Raw genomic sequence first — 15,389 nt, 5'->3', positions numbered from 1 at the left:
GAAAAGTCAATATTAGTGCATACAAATACCCAAAGTAGCAGATGGGGATGTAAGTGATCTGAAACTCACCTGTGAGCTGTGCTCCACCTGTGATAAGACCTCAGGGTCCAGTGGTCTGTGGTTGCTGAAGCTCTTAGATCGCCCCGCTGTAGTTGTCTTGCGTAACTGTGGACTCTCCACCTAAATGTTCATAATAACCTCAATTTAATGGATTATTCAGTGCAATACAGATTAAACTGTATTAGAATGGTGCAATAATTTAACTCTGCAACAATCCGCCATTAATACTGCATTTATACTTTACTATGGCTGTCAATCCATTAAAATATTTGATCGTGATTAATCGCAAGATTGTCCATAGTTAATCTTGATTAATCCCAAATTAATCACGTTTTTTATCTGTTCAAAATGTACCTTAAAGGGAGATTTGTCAAGTATGTATGTGTATATTTATTATTGGAAATCAATTAACAATGCAAAACAATGACAAATGTTGTCCAGAAACCCTCACAGGTACTACATTTAACATAAAAAATATGCTCAAATCATAACACGGCAACAGCTGTCAGTGTGTCAGTGTGCTGACTTGACTATGACTTGCCCCAAACTGCATGTGATTATCATAAAGTGGGCGTGTCTGTAAAGGGGAGCCCGCTACAACCTAAATATCACAAGTTGCGTTAGGGAAATTAGTGGCGCTAAAATGATTTTGCGTTTTCACGTTATTGTCATGTTAACTTTGACAACCCTGTACTGTACATTTCAAGAAATAATCTTATTGAAGTCTTATTTATACCATTCTTGTATTCTTATATTTAACACACTGAATAGATTCCACTTTTCAGCCTTTTGTATTTACACTGGTATTTATTGTATGTGTCTGATGCACATAATTGTACATATTTATTAGATTTCTAATTTCTCATTGTTATTTTATTATTTATTTATATTTATGTATTACATACAGCTTTATTTCTGTTTTCTTACATTTCTGTGCTTTTATATAAGAACTATAACATCCCCATTTCTCCCCGGGGATCAATAAAGTATTTCTCATTGTGATTCTGATAAATGCTTCCCAACATTAAACGAAATGGTTCATTCACTCCATTAATTTGTTGAAGGTAAGATGTTACAGTACCTTGGTCTTGAGAGAAGAGTGGCGAGTGACTGAGTTGAGGATGCTGTGAGCGCTGACGGGTCGTTTGTCTCCAGCTTCTTTCACCAGAGCCCCACCAACAGGAAGAGAGGCGGTTCTCACTCCTCCTCCTCCTCCTCCACCTCCTCCTCCTCCACCTCCTCCTCCTCCACCACCTCCTCCTCCACCACCTCCTCCACCTCCTCCTCCTCCTCCGCTGGTTCCTGGACTCGTGCTGTCGCTCTCGGAGCTCCGGAAAGCTCTTCGGATGCTCCCGGACTCCGGACGTTTCCTCAACCTGAATGAGACAAATATTCAGTTATGTTTTTCTATTATTTTCTGTGTTGTTGTGATTCGGTTCTAGGAGTCAGTCAACAAAAAAGTCTGAAAACAACCACAAAAGAAATCTTCGGTTTATGGTTCCTCACTTTTTTACACTTTTTGGCCCCAAGTTTATTCCCACATGATTAATTTCATATCAACTGAAAGCTGCAAATGAAAATCTATGAAACACTGTAAATACTTTGAGACACACTTGTTCAGGTTGGCCAGGTAGATGTCAGCCACATGCGCTCCAGTAGGAGAAGCAGCGCTGCCTCTAGTGGACACTCTCTCCTCCAGCAGGTCCCTTTCGGTCTTTGGACTTCCCCTGCCCCCGTCAGGCCTGAAACAATCAAACAGTAGACAGTTTATAAATCATTGCTGTGTCTCCATCTTGTACCAAGCTTGCAGAGGAGGATCTCTCTCTCTCACTGATACATTACATTTAAAACACAAAGCTTACCAACACTAATCCTGAAAACTAATAAAAGTGACAGCAACTTAAAGGGAAAATCCAGTATTCTGGATATCATTCTCTTGTCTGGTAGGACTACTGATCTACATAACTTTTTACTCACCACCTCTGAGTTTTGGGAAACATGGACTCTTACAAGAACACTTACAGTTTGACTAATAAGCCTGAGCTTCACACACTTGTCTTTGCTTATTTTCATGCAGAGTCACAGAAAGTATTCCCCTCTAAATCCTTGCAGCCAGAGCCACAGAAGTGTAAAGAATCGTCACACTTGTGTCAACAAACCACTCAACACGGAAAGTTAACAAGGAAGTTGATCTGCTACATGTACTGTATGATATGCAGTTTGCTTTGTACGTATCATAGCAGATCAACTTCCTTAGCTACGGGGATTTCCAGTGGACTACTTTCCGTGTTTACTCTTGGTCAGATTACTTCCCTTGATGTTTTTAGTAGAAGGCTCTTTACTGTTTGCCCCGATGGCAAGAGTTCGTATTTCCCAAAACTCTACAACGAGGCGATGAGTAAAATATTATATTAGATATATCATGATTAATATTTACAACAGACGGGGGCGATTCTAGGATCAGACCTCTAGGGGGGAGTGATGACTTGAGTGATGATAAAATGAGAATGTGACGAGTGTACAGTACAGTCAAGGGCGTAGGTTTCGTTCCAACATTGATGGGGGGGGGGGGCACATATCAAGTATGGCGTCTGGTGGTCCTCCCCCAGGAAATTTTGAGCGTCAAACACTTCATTTCCTGCATTCTGGTGCACTAATTGCTGACATCAAGTTATGATGGAAATGTCTTGGGCTCAATGAATCCACAAGAGTCTTAGCTTTACAGTGACACCCAATTTATGCAATTCCCTAAACCCATTCTGGGTAGGGACCCCAGAATGCAGAAATATTAATATACACCATTTTTAGAATATGAAATGAATAATAAAAACGACATGTTTTTTTGCCCAAAACTGCATGTGATTATCATAAAGTGGGCATGTCTGTAAAGGAGAGACTCGTGGGTACCCATAGGAAACCCATTTTCTTTCACATATCGTGAGGTCAGAGGTCAAGGGACCCTTCTAAAACAGTCACGCCAGTTTTCCCTCGCCAAAATTTAGCCTAAATTTGGAGTGTTATTTAACCTCCTTCTCTGGTTGGTTGGTGGCTGGTACCAACGGATTTCTGAGGTTTTCTAGTTTCATATGATACCAATATATTCACTCATTCACTCAAGCTTTAAGACGGCGTCCGCTACAGCCTCTTAAAGACAGTAATGTCAGCATTCTCAGAGGGTCTATGATTATTTTTAGGGGTGCTGAGATTAAATTTAGGAGTGCTTGAGCACCCCTAAAATGAAAAAAATCGCCCCTGACAACAGACAAAAAAAATATGAGAAATACTGCAATTTCTTAATTAATGTTTTTGTTTTTATTTATTTATTTTGCAAAAATTAAGACTATACAAACATAACAAAAAATAAATGATATACATTGTAGGAATGAGGCAAAAAACCCCACTGGGCTTATTTGAAGCCTCCACCTACATAGTGTTAAAATTTCACACGTGTTATTCTGTTCCTTATGCAGATATCAAGACTAGCGACTGGAACACATCTTACATGTCTTGGATCACAATGTACTGGTGCGGAATCAGTCCATCCACTCCGTTATGCCGTCCCTCCCACCAGTCTTCAGAGGCTCGCTGGAAGAGAAGCAGAGATGCGCCCTTCTTGAACGTCAGCTCCCGACTAGTCCGGCCAGTGTAGTCGAACCGAGCGACGGCTTCGAATGGGTCAGACTCTGAAACAGCCAAGGAGCCTGAGATTCAGAGGATGGTGGACAGACACAGGAGGTGGACAGAGAAGCAAGGGGGCAGCAACAAATAGAGAGAGGAGAGAGAGGAGAGAGAGAGAGAGAGAGAGAGAGAAGAGAGGGGAAGCTAGATTAGTGCATAGCAGGTTAGTGCTGCTGTGTTTGGTGACAGCACAAATGTTAAAATAGCTGAGCAGTAACAAAGCAGCTTAATAAACATGTTACTGGGAGAGGGATGTGAGCTGGTTTAAATGGTTAGAGCCATAGTAACTGGTGGGAAAAACAGGATGAGATTTCATAAACTGGTGGCAAAAGGAAACTGGCTTCATTAAGTACAATATATAAAGTACATGTATTCATGTGTGTCTGTTTATGCACCATCTTCGCTGTTGTTGCGGACAGAGACGGTGTCAGGTGCAGGCTCTTCCACCAGGGGGGGCTCACAGTGTGGACTGTCACTGAGGTGGACACAGAGAGCAGATGAGGTTAGAGGACACAACAGACACTCAGACTGGACAACATGTGTTGATGACTCACATACGCTGACCTCATATTCCTCTTTTAAATCACATAAGCTCATACTTTATGCACCACGCCACTGCTTAGATTTTATAACCACGTTGCAAACCTCTACACTCCTTGAAGTAACATTTTTGTTGAAAATGTAAGTCTAAGCAGAGACCTAGAGCTGAGTTTAGGTTCATCCAGGGCCGTAGGCAGCCAGGATTTTACTGAAGTCATGAGTCCAAGCCACTCCAAGGCACCCTCTGAAGTCAACGTTGATTTATTTGTCACGTAACGAAGTTATGCCACTTCCGGAGTTAATTTGAACCCAAACCACAATCTTTTCCCAAAAGTAGTTTCTTTGCCTGAAACCACGTTGTTTCCTGTGAAGACGGAAGTTTATTAATAAGACTGTATGCATGTTATGAGCGGGAACTGAGACGTGTTGCTGGACATTTGTAGGGAAATGCATGAAAAAAGAGGAATAACCTTTTGTAAGTTAACATACAAACCGTTGTATGAGGATATGTTGAGTTATTAATATACATAATGAAATGTGTTTTTTGCACATTTTATTACGAGAAATCTGATGAAGAAATGCTGAATGCTTCTTTTAACAATTTATTAACTTATCTTGGCTAAAAGTTGTTACATTTTACTATAGTGACTCTACATTGAGTCTGAAATCAACCAATTAAATACCAACTATATGTCCATTTTAGCTGTTAAATGTAGACCCCCCCTTCCCAGAAGTACAGTATTGATCACGTGACCTAAATGCTACAGTAGCTGTGGTGCAACAAAGCCCAGTCATTCCATGGTGATAATATATTCTGTCTACACTTTCTACAGTAGAGACCGAGAGCTGCTCCTCCAGCGAGACTCTTACAGTCTAAACAACTGCACTGACTGGCAGTAATCATAATAACCGGTGCCGAGGCTTGTCATTACAGTAAAATTGACCCTTATGTGCATTGTGGGGTGTGTGTGAGTGTGTGCATGCTGTGCTCTCCCAGGCTGATGTGGTCAGGCGGTACTTTAATCTCCTGTGTGATGGAGGGTAAGCTGATCCTCGTGGCCCCCTGGCCCTGAGCGGAGCAGACAAGCTGAGCCCCCCCATCACTCCACGGCAGCCCCTAAATCAACCCCCTCTTTCTGGCCTCCTCATCATCTCCAAGCCCCCCTCTAGTTCGATAACAATTGGACAAGACATCCCCTGCTGTCCCACTAGTCTCAGTAATTCAAGTTCTTGCCCTACGCGATTTATCAAACTCACCAGAAGTCGTCTCCAGCTCCAGGGATGGCGTAGATGGGGCCCTGCATGTCCTGCAGTCCGGGGAAGATGGTGTCATGGTGGATGATGATAGTTTTAATGAGCTCGTTGACGTGGGCCTGGCAAGAGACCTGGTCGTTGCCCTCGGGGACAGACATCAGGGTGGGGCCGAAACAGATGGCCAGGTTGTATGGGTCCATCATGTTATCGTCGCTGTACTGGGACAGGCTGGGCGGAAGAGAAAGGCATTACCTCATCCGTACTTATTAAACACATAATATATACAAAACTGACTATGCACACAAACAACCATGACATGTCATCTATTGCATACATCCCCCCCCACCAACTTGTGCACGAGGTCCAACAGTAAACACGACCCGATCCTGCGTCAATACATCACTTCATTTGTACGTCTGTGGTGATGGAGGCTCTGATGATGTGTGTGTGTTGCAGTGTTTGAGAAGTAGCAGGAGCATCGGGGTGACTGTAAATCACTAAAGGAATAGAAGAAGCTCCCTTTCTGTCTCCACTTGGTTTACCCAGGAGTCTCATATTTCAGGTCTTACACATCTCTTTCTTTTTGTCTTTCACTCCCTTCTGCTACCTCCCTTTACTCAAAGGCTGCTGTGTATTGGGTAGATACAGTCAACCAATACTGCACCAAACAGAGTGCCCATGAAGAAAACAAATGTTTTGTCAGATTACTTTTGGTGTAAACTACTACTTACTATTGTAGCTCCTGTAGCTCCTATTGCACCCACAACTCAATTTATTTTAATGGCCTCTACTGAAGCTTCTTCACATTATCCCTCATCAGCCAGCGCTTTTAGATGGAGTCTGTCCTCGTCTTTTTAAAGAGTTTGTGGCTGTTGTGAACCAATTGAGACTCTGTATGTGATATTGGGCTATACAAATAAACTTAAAGTGGAATATTGTCCTCAAGGAGGGAAGCTTCCAGTTCCCTGAGTAATAAAGAGGCAGAAATAGTCATTGCACTTTGGACTTTCATTAGGGTCTGTACTGGTTAAAGGATGTTTACATTTGGTGTGAGAAGGCCAAATGAAGGCCCTTTAACCTCACTGTGGTGTTTATCAAACTCTCGAGTGTGCATGGGGAAATGTCAGAGGATCGGAAGAGCATAAGGATGCTCCTTAAAGGTGCTAAATTCGAAATTCAGAGAGTTAATATAGCAGCAAACAACTATTTGCAATGTAAAGATATAGAGGAGTAATGTCTACCTGAGCAGAGAATGAAGTTGCTCACCCTCTGTGTGTGTTGTAATCCCAGTTTCTCATCACTTTGTTTACGTAACCGGTCCGGCTGCACGTGCATGTTAGTGCATGTGAGTCCCTCTTTGTGTGTGTCTCACTGGCTAGCTAATTGCCACCGCTCTGCACTGCTCTCATACGGCGGTTGCCGCTGATGACGCCGCCTCAACCCATGCCGTCGTCGCGGAAGCGTAGTGTCCATCCTCCGGTTCCCCTTCCCCCAGGTTAACATGGTTATCTCTGTCAGCACTGTTGCTGTTTGCACGGTTCGTGCTGTCAGCATCGTTCAATCATAAGCATTATACCGCCATTGTTTGGTTTAGCAGTGGATCTTCTTTACAGCAGCATTGCAAAATCTCTGAGTGAAAGGGGCAACAGATATGCTCTGAATTTGGAATTTATCACCTTTAACTGTTGAAAGGCAGCTTATCTGGCCCTATTACTTTTATACGTACGAGTCTCACGTTTTGGTTTGATGGTCTCAGAATGGTTGCATGCTTCCAGAAACAACAGCTTTGAAAATTAAACATGAAAGTGGATTTGTGATTAACTGGATTCAATGAAGCTATGGGCTTCAGCTGTTTCTTGTGGTGCATGATTCTTTGTGGTTTATGGTGATTGAAAACTTTTTTTTTTATTGTCAGTGGATTTTGTATACTGAAAGATGTTTTTGATGGATATTTAAAAGTGATCGACTTTGAGGCTGGCATCTTGTGACACATATTAGCATTAATTGAAAAGGTCCAGGAGTAGAGCTGTCATCTCTAATTATACATTTTGTTCTCAGTGTTCAGAATAATAGCTGCAGTCTTTTTCACCCTACACCCTATAACATGCTCACAGTATACAGAGAATACAGAGACTGATGTATGTTGGGTGCTCAGCTGAGAGTATTTGTTGTGTGAGATAAAAACCTGATGAAGCCTGAGGTGAAATGCATCGTTATATGTAAACTGAACTATTAACTTTTGAAGAATATTGACACAAGCCTCTCAGTGTGATCGATATTCTACTTTTGTTTAAGTTTCCTGAGACTGCATCACAGCGGTGTTGGTTTAATTGCAGCTCTTGATGTTTAGCTGCTACCAGGTTACTTCCATCTGTCTGTGAGCTTCATGCATCATTTCTGAAACTGCAACAACAACCAAACATTTGGCCTCTTTTGAAATGAGCGCCTCAGGCCTGAGGTTTCTCCGAAACTCAAATATAAGAAGTGGTGTTTGTCACACCGGTTTCACTGCGTACAATGTGCAGTTGCCTCTAACTTTTTTTTTTTTTAAAATAACATTACATAACTCACATTATAACTAATGTGTGTGTGTGTGTGTGTGTGTGTGTGTGTGTGTGTGTGTGTGTGTGCTGCTACTTACTGGTTGAGGAAGGCGAACAGGTATCTCATGATGATGAGGGTTTTGTTCGGCAGAGATTTCAGAACTTTTTTAATGTGGACTGCCCGCTCCTGGAGGCTCTCCATCGCTGGAAAATAACACGACACCCATGAGATTACTCACACAATCGAGCACATAAATACACACAAACAGACAAAAGAATGAGAGACTCACAGACACAGGATATGAGGTCATGGAAGACTTCCTTAGGGAAGAGGGCGTGGTCAAGTCCTCTGAAGTAGAGCTTCAGGACGCCAGCGATGGAGTCCATGTCGTGGTCATTCTGGTCCCCTGCCAGCGGGTCCTCACCTACATCCGGATACAGCAAGACAGAAAGAAGAATAAATAAAAAAGTAAACTTTATTTATATAGAACTTTTCAAAAACAGCAGTTCCAAAGTGCTTCACAGTTAATAAATATGCATAATAGTACACAGCATGAAAACACATATACAATTTATATTACAATAAAAGCAATAAAACACAACTAGGGCTGTCAATCGATTAAAATATGTAATCGCGACTAATCACATGATTGTTCATGATTAATCGCACATTTTTTATCTGTTCAAAATGTACCCTAAAGGGAGATTTGCCAAGTGTTTAATACTCTTATCAACATGGGAGTGAGCAAATATGCTCGCTTTATGCAAATGTATGTATATATTTATTATTGGAAATCATTTAACAACACAAAACAATGACAAACCCTCACAGGTACTGCATTTAGCATAACAAATATGCTCAAATCATAACATACAACATAACAACAAACTCAAGCCCAACAGGCAACAACAGCTGTCAGTGTATCAGTGTGCTGACTTGACTATGACTTGCCTCAAATTGCATGTGATTATCATAAAGTGGGCATGTCTGTAAAGGGGAGACTCTTGGGTACCCATAGAACCCATTGTCATTCACATATCTTGAGGCCAGAGGTCAAGGGACCCCTTTAAAAATGGCCATGACAGTTTTTCCTCGCCAAAATTTGGCTTAAGTTTTGAGTGTTATGTAACCTCCTTCGTGTCGAGCTAGTATGACATGGTTGGTACCAACGGATTCCTGATGTTTTCTAGTTTCATATGATGCCAGTATCTTCTAGCTTTAAAACTGAGTCTGTTACAACCTACAAATTACAAAACGCGTTATTATAGCGTTAACTTTGACAGCCCTACAATCTATAGAACACAAGAACAGATAATCAACAATAACAGCAATATAACAAAACAAAACAGAATTAAAAGACAAATCAAACCAAAAGTAATAGAAAGCAACTTATAAAAACATTAGCCTATATAAGTGGGTTTTTAAAAGTGTTTTAAAATGTGGTACTACAGACTCAGCTGACCTGACTGTGGGGGGGGGGGGGGGGGTGGGGAGGCAATTCCATACAGTTGGAGCTAAAATGATAAAAGCACGCACCCCCTTTGTTTTGAGCCTGGACAGTGGAGTATTTAAGGGCAACTGGTCGGAAGATCTGAGTTATCTTGGAGCAGAGTATTGGGTTATAAGTTCAGAAATATGAGAGGGTGCCATGCCATGGAGATGGAGGGTTTTGAATGTGATCAGGAGGATCTTGAACTGAATTCTGAAACATACAGGAAGCCAATGTAAGTGAGCCAGAATGGGGGCAATATGCTCTTTTTGTTTAGTGTTTGTCAAAAGCCTGGCTGCCGCGTTCTGAACCAATTGAAGTCAAGCAATTGCAGACTTGCTTAAACAAGAACATAAGGAAGTACAGTAATCCAGGTGGGAAGGGATAAAAGCATGAGGGAGTGGGAGAGAAAAGATAATACGGCACTGGACAAACTCAGTTTGTTTTAACTGCTCAGGTTTTCCTGCTGGATAATAGTCTTACCTCTCTCAAAGGCGTTCTTGATGTCGTTGACTTCCACCTGAGAGCCTGACACCCTGAAGATGCCCTCATGCTGCAGACCTAAACAGACATAAACACACAGGTGTTTAAATCAAGACCCTTTTTTTTATAGTTCCGGAGATTTTGCATTTTTTTTGTTGTAGTTTCAAGCTGAGACGTTCTGGTAACATTCCCAGTTTAATTTGATCCAGAACCAATCACACTTTGACTCAACAATACAACCAATCACTGCACAGGAAAAGCCGATGCTAAACCTATCACATCACCGGAGAATTTCACTCACCATGGCGACTGATGAAGCGGATGCAGCTCTCGACCATCAGAGGAATGGCCTCGCCAGACTCCTGAAATAGAAGGAGAGAGGAATTACTCCCGATGGAGGGACACAAGACAGGAGACTGGTGTGGAAATAAAGCACATCTTGTCAGGAGGATTTCCGCACACAAGTCTGCACACGCACATGCTTCGGTGCACACATTTATGTGTGTGTGTGTGTGTGTGTGTGTGTGTGTGTGTGTGTGTGTGTGTAGGGGGGGGGGCTGGGTACCCAGCTGTTGCTAGGAGACAGCGCTTTTTCCTTTTCCCTTTGTTTGTTTGGGGTTTCCAGAAATTTCTGTGAGGTGAAGCTGTGGAAGGTATTTATGGCCGATATGTGTGCCCATTGTTATGTGAATCCCACTGTGGGATTAATGTGTTTAAAACCCGACTGTCATTTGAAATAAACAATAAATTGATGTCTCTGTAAACTGTGAGCTGGTGGGCAAAACACAAGCTACCCACAAGGGGGAGCCACAAACATGAGATTCCCCTACGGAGCACTAATGTGTTGTTTCAGATTGCATGGAAGTGCATTAACAGACTGTACGGATTCAACCAAATGCATATTTGTGTATTAGATTATATGAATCTGAGTTATGCGATAAATACCAAAGTGCTGTCGACCTGTGGGCGGAAGATACTCTGAGAAAACAGCCACTGACAGCCACTCGGAAACAAAGACACACACACACTCATGACAGATAATTACCTGCTTCCGTACCGCCGAGTTTCTCCGTCCACTACACAGAGGGAGAGAAAGAAACGGCGCTCTGTCATTATGTCTCCAGAGAAAGTCTATTTATTCTCACAACTCTGGTAACGCTCTATTTGTATACACAGACACATATGCACGTGTGTTGAAAAATATCTATAAACGGTGACGGGGGGAAATAATACCCCTGCCTGCCAAGAAATCAAGCTGCTATGGTATACGTGAGTGTGTGTGTGTGTGTGCGTGTGCGTGTGTGTGTGTGTGTGTGGACGTGTTTCCTTCCTTCACCACACCTACCTGGCAAGGCAACAGTCAGTCTTCTGACCTAAAGGAGAGAGAAACAGGAAGAGGGGGAGGGGAGAGAGAGATAGTTATAGTAGAAGCAGGACAACTGAGGAAACCGTTTAAGATGGACAGAAACAAACTTCCCACTGGGAAGCTGTGAACACACACAGTTTAGGAGAGGTTTTCCTGTAAGGTTGTGGAATTGCAGACACATTCGGCCCCGAGGAACCCCTCCAACCCCCCTCCTGTCACTCTTAAACACACAGCTGCATCCACATATGGTCACTGTCACTGTGACCTAGCCCTCCACTCACACACACACACAGCTTGTGATTATTAGACATATTAAACCCTCTCTGCTTCCCTGCATGTGTCCTGATGTGTCCCATTAAACCATCATGTCTCTGATCTCCCCGTGCCGCCTCAGGGCACCAAGCCTTTCCCTGAATCCATCTCCCTCCTACTGGGGGAGCTCCCAGTGTACACACACACACACACCCACACAGACTCAGACAGACGGAAACAAGGGCAATGTCTAAATGGTATGAAGGACACACTGACGGTCCCACTCACTCTCTCCCAGGGTCTTGTCGATGAGGTCATGCTTGGCCTCCAGCTTGGTGATCAGGTTCCTGCCTTCCAGGAACTCCTTCAGCTTCTACAACACACAAAGACACACTCAGGTCACACACTGTGTGCAGATTACGCTCATATTTAAAACCGCACTATTGCTCCTGACAAATCATCGCTGACCACGGCTACATGTAGCACTGACCGTGAAGTAAAACTGCTCCGTCTCCTGCTGGTTGGCCCGTCGTTTGGCCAGACTGGGCTTACTGAGATAGGATTCGCTGAAAGTGGACTTGACCGACTCCATGCTGTTGCTGTGATGGAAACACTCGGAGACGTCGTAGTCCTCCACCGTCACCATGTCCTGGATGGTGGACAGAGTGGCCTCCATGGTTTTCTTCACCTGATGGGTGGTGAGGAAGAGAAGATGAGTTATAAAGCAAAAGCTGTGATTAACACACAAGACAGCTGCTAAGAGGTGAAAGATGAATTGATAATGTTAGAGGATGTCTGACCTCCTCATTCTCGATCTTGAGTGTGGAGAGGCGGGACTGCAGCTGCTGACACCTCTGGAGCAGATCGCCTTCCAGCGGCTGCTGTGCACACACCACTCCCATCTACACCCACACACAGTGGAAAATGAGACAGTATCAGTAACAACAGATAATGAAAACAACCTTCCCAGTGCGCAGACTAAGGCCTTTACTCACCGGGGGAGTGACGAATAAACATGAAAATGCAAAATACTCATCTGCAAATATCATATGTCTAGGGCTTCTATTGTGAAAGGAAAGAACATAAGCAGTGGATCTGGTCTGCGCTGCCTCGGACAAGGTTGAAAGGACCAATAAAGTTTGCCGCCCTGGTTAGCACTACGGAACTTTGGTGATCTTTCATGCAAATATCTCCTCGGCAAGCGATGGTCACTCGCCTGCATTCGCGCCTGTGTGGCTGCGCCTTTAAGCTTCAATAAGAGCTATTTATCACTGAAGAAAAGACACGCCTAATAATAATGACATGGCAGCCTAATATGTCATGGCCTAATAATAATGACATGAGCACTAGAACTGTACCGTGTCTCCCATGTGGGACTGGAAGTCAAAGCGAGCCGGGGGGCAGAAGACGTTGTTGTAGGTCTCCATCAGTTTCTGTTTGTCCCCGTTGGCCTCCAGACTCTCTGCGGCTCCATCCAGCGTCTCCAGGCCCGAGTGTTTGGACGTCTCTACGTTCTGTTCTGCAGATAGGTAGGTCCTCAGGGCGCGGTGCAGGCTGGCATGGTAGCCGAGGTCACAGCACTGTCACACATGCACACAAAAAAATATATACATAAACACACATCTTGTAGGGCCCAAAGCCAGGTTTGCACACATCTAGAGCGAGATGGGAATCAGATTTGAACATAACAATTGATAAACAGCTCTGCTCAGATATGTGTGAAGACAGTTTGTCAGCTACTATTAATGCCCAGTAGATGTGGTATAGATGTCTGCTCCTTCCTGTACTGTACCTGGCTTTGTACAAAGGTGAGGCCCTTTTGCTATGACTTTTGTGACACCATGACCAAGATCAGCGGAGTTACCTTCCAATTAGATCCTGAGTGTTGCTTACTGGGGAATTTCACAAGTGTCAGCGGATCCTTAACTAATTCCCAAATTAAACTTAGGGAAATCGTTGGTAACACTTCATTTTACAGGTCCGCAAATTTCATGGTAATTAGGTGATAATTAACAAGTAACCTATTTGAAATTACTTTGGAATTACTGCCAAATTACCCCAATATTTACCTCAAAATGGATTAAAAATGACTTTATTAATAACATTATTTAATATTTCTCTGCTAAAATAGCATATAATTGTTAATATAGGGCCCTTAGGCTTGAGAAGCGTCTGTGCGCTGCTCTTCATCGGAGGTGGAAAACAAAAACTAATAGAAGACATTTCTGATCAGGCACAAATCTCACCATTGTGTGACTTATTGTCTACACAAATGTAACATGGTAGCTAATGTAATGATTCAGGGAGGTTTTAAAAGACATTTCAAAGAAGTTATTTGCTAATTATTATCTATTTATCAGCAGACATGGAAATAAAGGCCAATCCATAGGTGCATCACTGACACAATCATAGGGATGTGATCATTTAGCCAGAAGGCCTCTTTAAAGGATATGACACAGTGTCAATGCGGCCTCTCTTTAGTGGTGCACTCCATGCACTGCATAGAGTGCAGCCAACCAACACTGTTGGTTAAAGAAAATCAAGTGGAGAGAAATCATGTCAGTGGACAACACCACTGTGATGTGAGCAGTGTTGGGAAGCAAAGAGACAAAGAGGAGAGAACACGCAGAGAGTCTTCTGGCTTCATTAGGAGCACTGAAGCTAATGTGAAGAGACTGACCGAGAGGCCACCACCGGCTAGAGCACACACACACACACACACACGCACACACACACACACACACACACACACACACACTATGTCTACAAATGTTAACTGCTCTCACAGAGTAACACGGTGTGTTGTTTATACTCACGTCAATGATGTCGGAGAGGTCGTGGATGTAATATTTGAAGACACAGCTGTTGGTGGCCTCGAGAGCCAGCAGGTACTCGTTCCTGGCCTTGATGGCCTTCAGCTTGTTCTCTGTGTACTTAGCTTGTCTCTGATAAGAGGGAGAGAGATTGTAAAGGAGAGAAGGAAAGAAATCAGGCGAGAAGGAAAGGAGAAGGGTAATGACAGGTAGAGAGGGGGGAAGGAAGCGAGAGGAATAACAGGTGTTAGGGTGAAACGCCTCAGTATTGATTATGGATAATAAGGAGTGGAGAACCGTGTTGCAGTGACAGGCCCCACCTGTAGTAGACAAGGTTAGCAATAAGCCAGTCGTGCACTCATAAATCATTCATGAGACACACATTGTAAGTTAGTGTGCCAACAGGTGGAGAGCTCTGAAACAGCTTTCCCCCCGGCCCCGCTCACCTTCTCCTTCATCTTCTCGATTTTCTTGACGCTGGAGCGCCGGACGGGCTTCTCGTCGCTCTTGATGGTGGCCAAGGTGTCGGGAGAGCGCGGCGTCTGTCGGTCGTCTTGTCGACCGGAGCGTCCCATCTGCTTCTCCTCCTGCTTCTCCGCCTCCTTCAGCTTGGACTCGGCATTGATGCTGTCAGTGTTGTACATGTGGTACGTCTTCATCACCTGGGAACAAGGGTGGAGATTTGCAGGCAAACGTAAGTGTGTGCTTTCCGCAGAGTGTCTTTAACTTTAGTTTTTGGCTCTGGATCAACAGCGGGATGACGCCAGTCAGCATAATGAGGAGAGTGGAGCACAAAACCAGCGCAATATTCACAGACAGATTTTTTTTTTGCCGCTGGTATTCAAAAATATTGCAGCGAATGAGTCACACAAGCAGCCTCCTCTACTGTACACCACCGCTGCGCTCGGAC

General features: G+C 43.5%; 1 protein-coding gene across 11 annotated transcripts in view; it reads right to left on the bottom strand.

Annotated features, from left to right (window-relative positions):
• srgap2 (SLIT-ROBO Rho GTPase activating protein 2) overlaps positions 1-15,389 on the bottom strand; it is a 68,417-nt gene that overhangs the window by 3,546 nt on the left and 49,482 nt on the right. For 2 of the 11 annotated variants that reach the window (XM_074630994.1, XM_074630972.1), the window contains exons 5-22: positions 14,926-15,141; positions 14,483-14,611; positions 13,025-13,246; positions 12,467-12,568; positions 12,157-12,354; positions 11,955-12,039; positions 11,394-11,421; positions 11,094-11,124; positions 10,350-10,410; positions 10,049-10,126; positions 8,366-8,500; positions 8,174-8,279; positions 5,536-5,760; positions 4,134-4,213; positions 3,563-3,761; positions 1,662-1,802; positions 1,142-1,436; positions 70-180 (exon numbers count right to left, since the gene is read on the bottom strand). In XM_074630994.1, coding sequence (XP_074487095.1) covers positions 70-180; positions 1,142-1,436; positions 1,662-1,802; positions 3,563-3,761; positions 4,134-4,213; positions 5,536-5,760; positions 8,174-8,279; positions 8,366-8,500; positions 10,049-10,126; positions 10,350-10,410; positions 11,094-11,124; positions 11,394-11,421; positions 11,955-12,039; positions 12,157-12,354; positions 12,467-12,568; positions 13,025-13,246; positions 14,483-14,611; positions 14,926-15,141 — 2,442 coding nt within the window. Of the gene's footprint in view, positions 1-69; positions 181-1,141; positions 1,437-1,661; positions 1,803-3,562; positions 3,762-4,133; positions 4,214-5,535; positions 5,761-8,173; positions 8,280-8,365; positions 8,501-10,048; positions 10,127-10,349; positions 10,465-11,093; positions 11,155-11,393; positions 11,422-11,950; positions 12,040-12,156; positions 12,355-12,466; positions 12,569-13,024; positions 13,247-14,482; positions 14,612-14,925; positions 15,142-15,389 lie in introns of all 11 variants that reach the window. The other 9 variants (XM_074631005.1, XM_074630983.1, XM_074631043.1 and 6 more) reach the window with 7 other exon arrangements.

This window comes from Sebastes fasciatus, chromosome 1, assembly GCF_043250625.1.
Source record: "Sebastes fasciatus isolate fSebFas1 chromosome 1, fSebFas1.pri, whole genome shotgun sequence".
Classification (NCBI taxonomy): domain Eukaryota; kingdom Metazoa; phylum Chordata; class Actinopteri; order Perciformes; family Sebastidae; genus Sebastes; species Sebastes fasciatus.
Note: the sequence above shows the minus strand (reverse complement) of the source record. Positions and strands in the feature narration are given on the sequence as shown.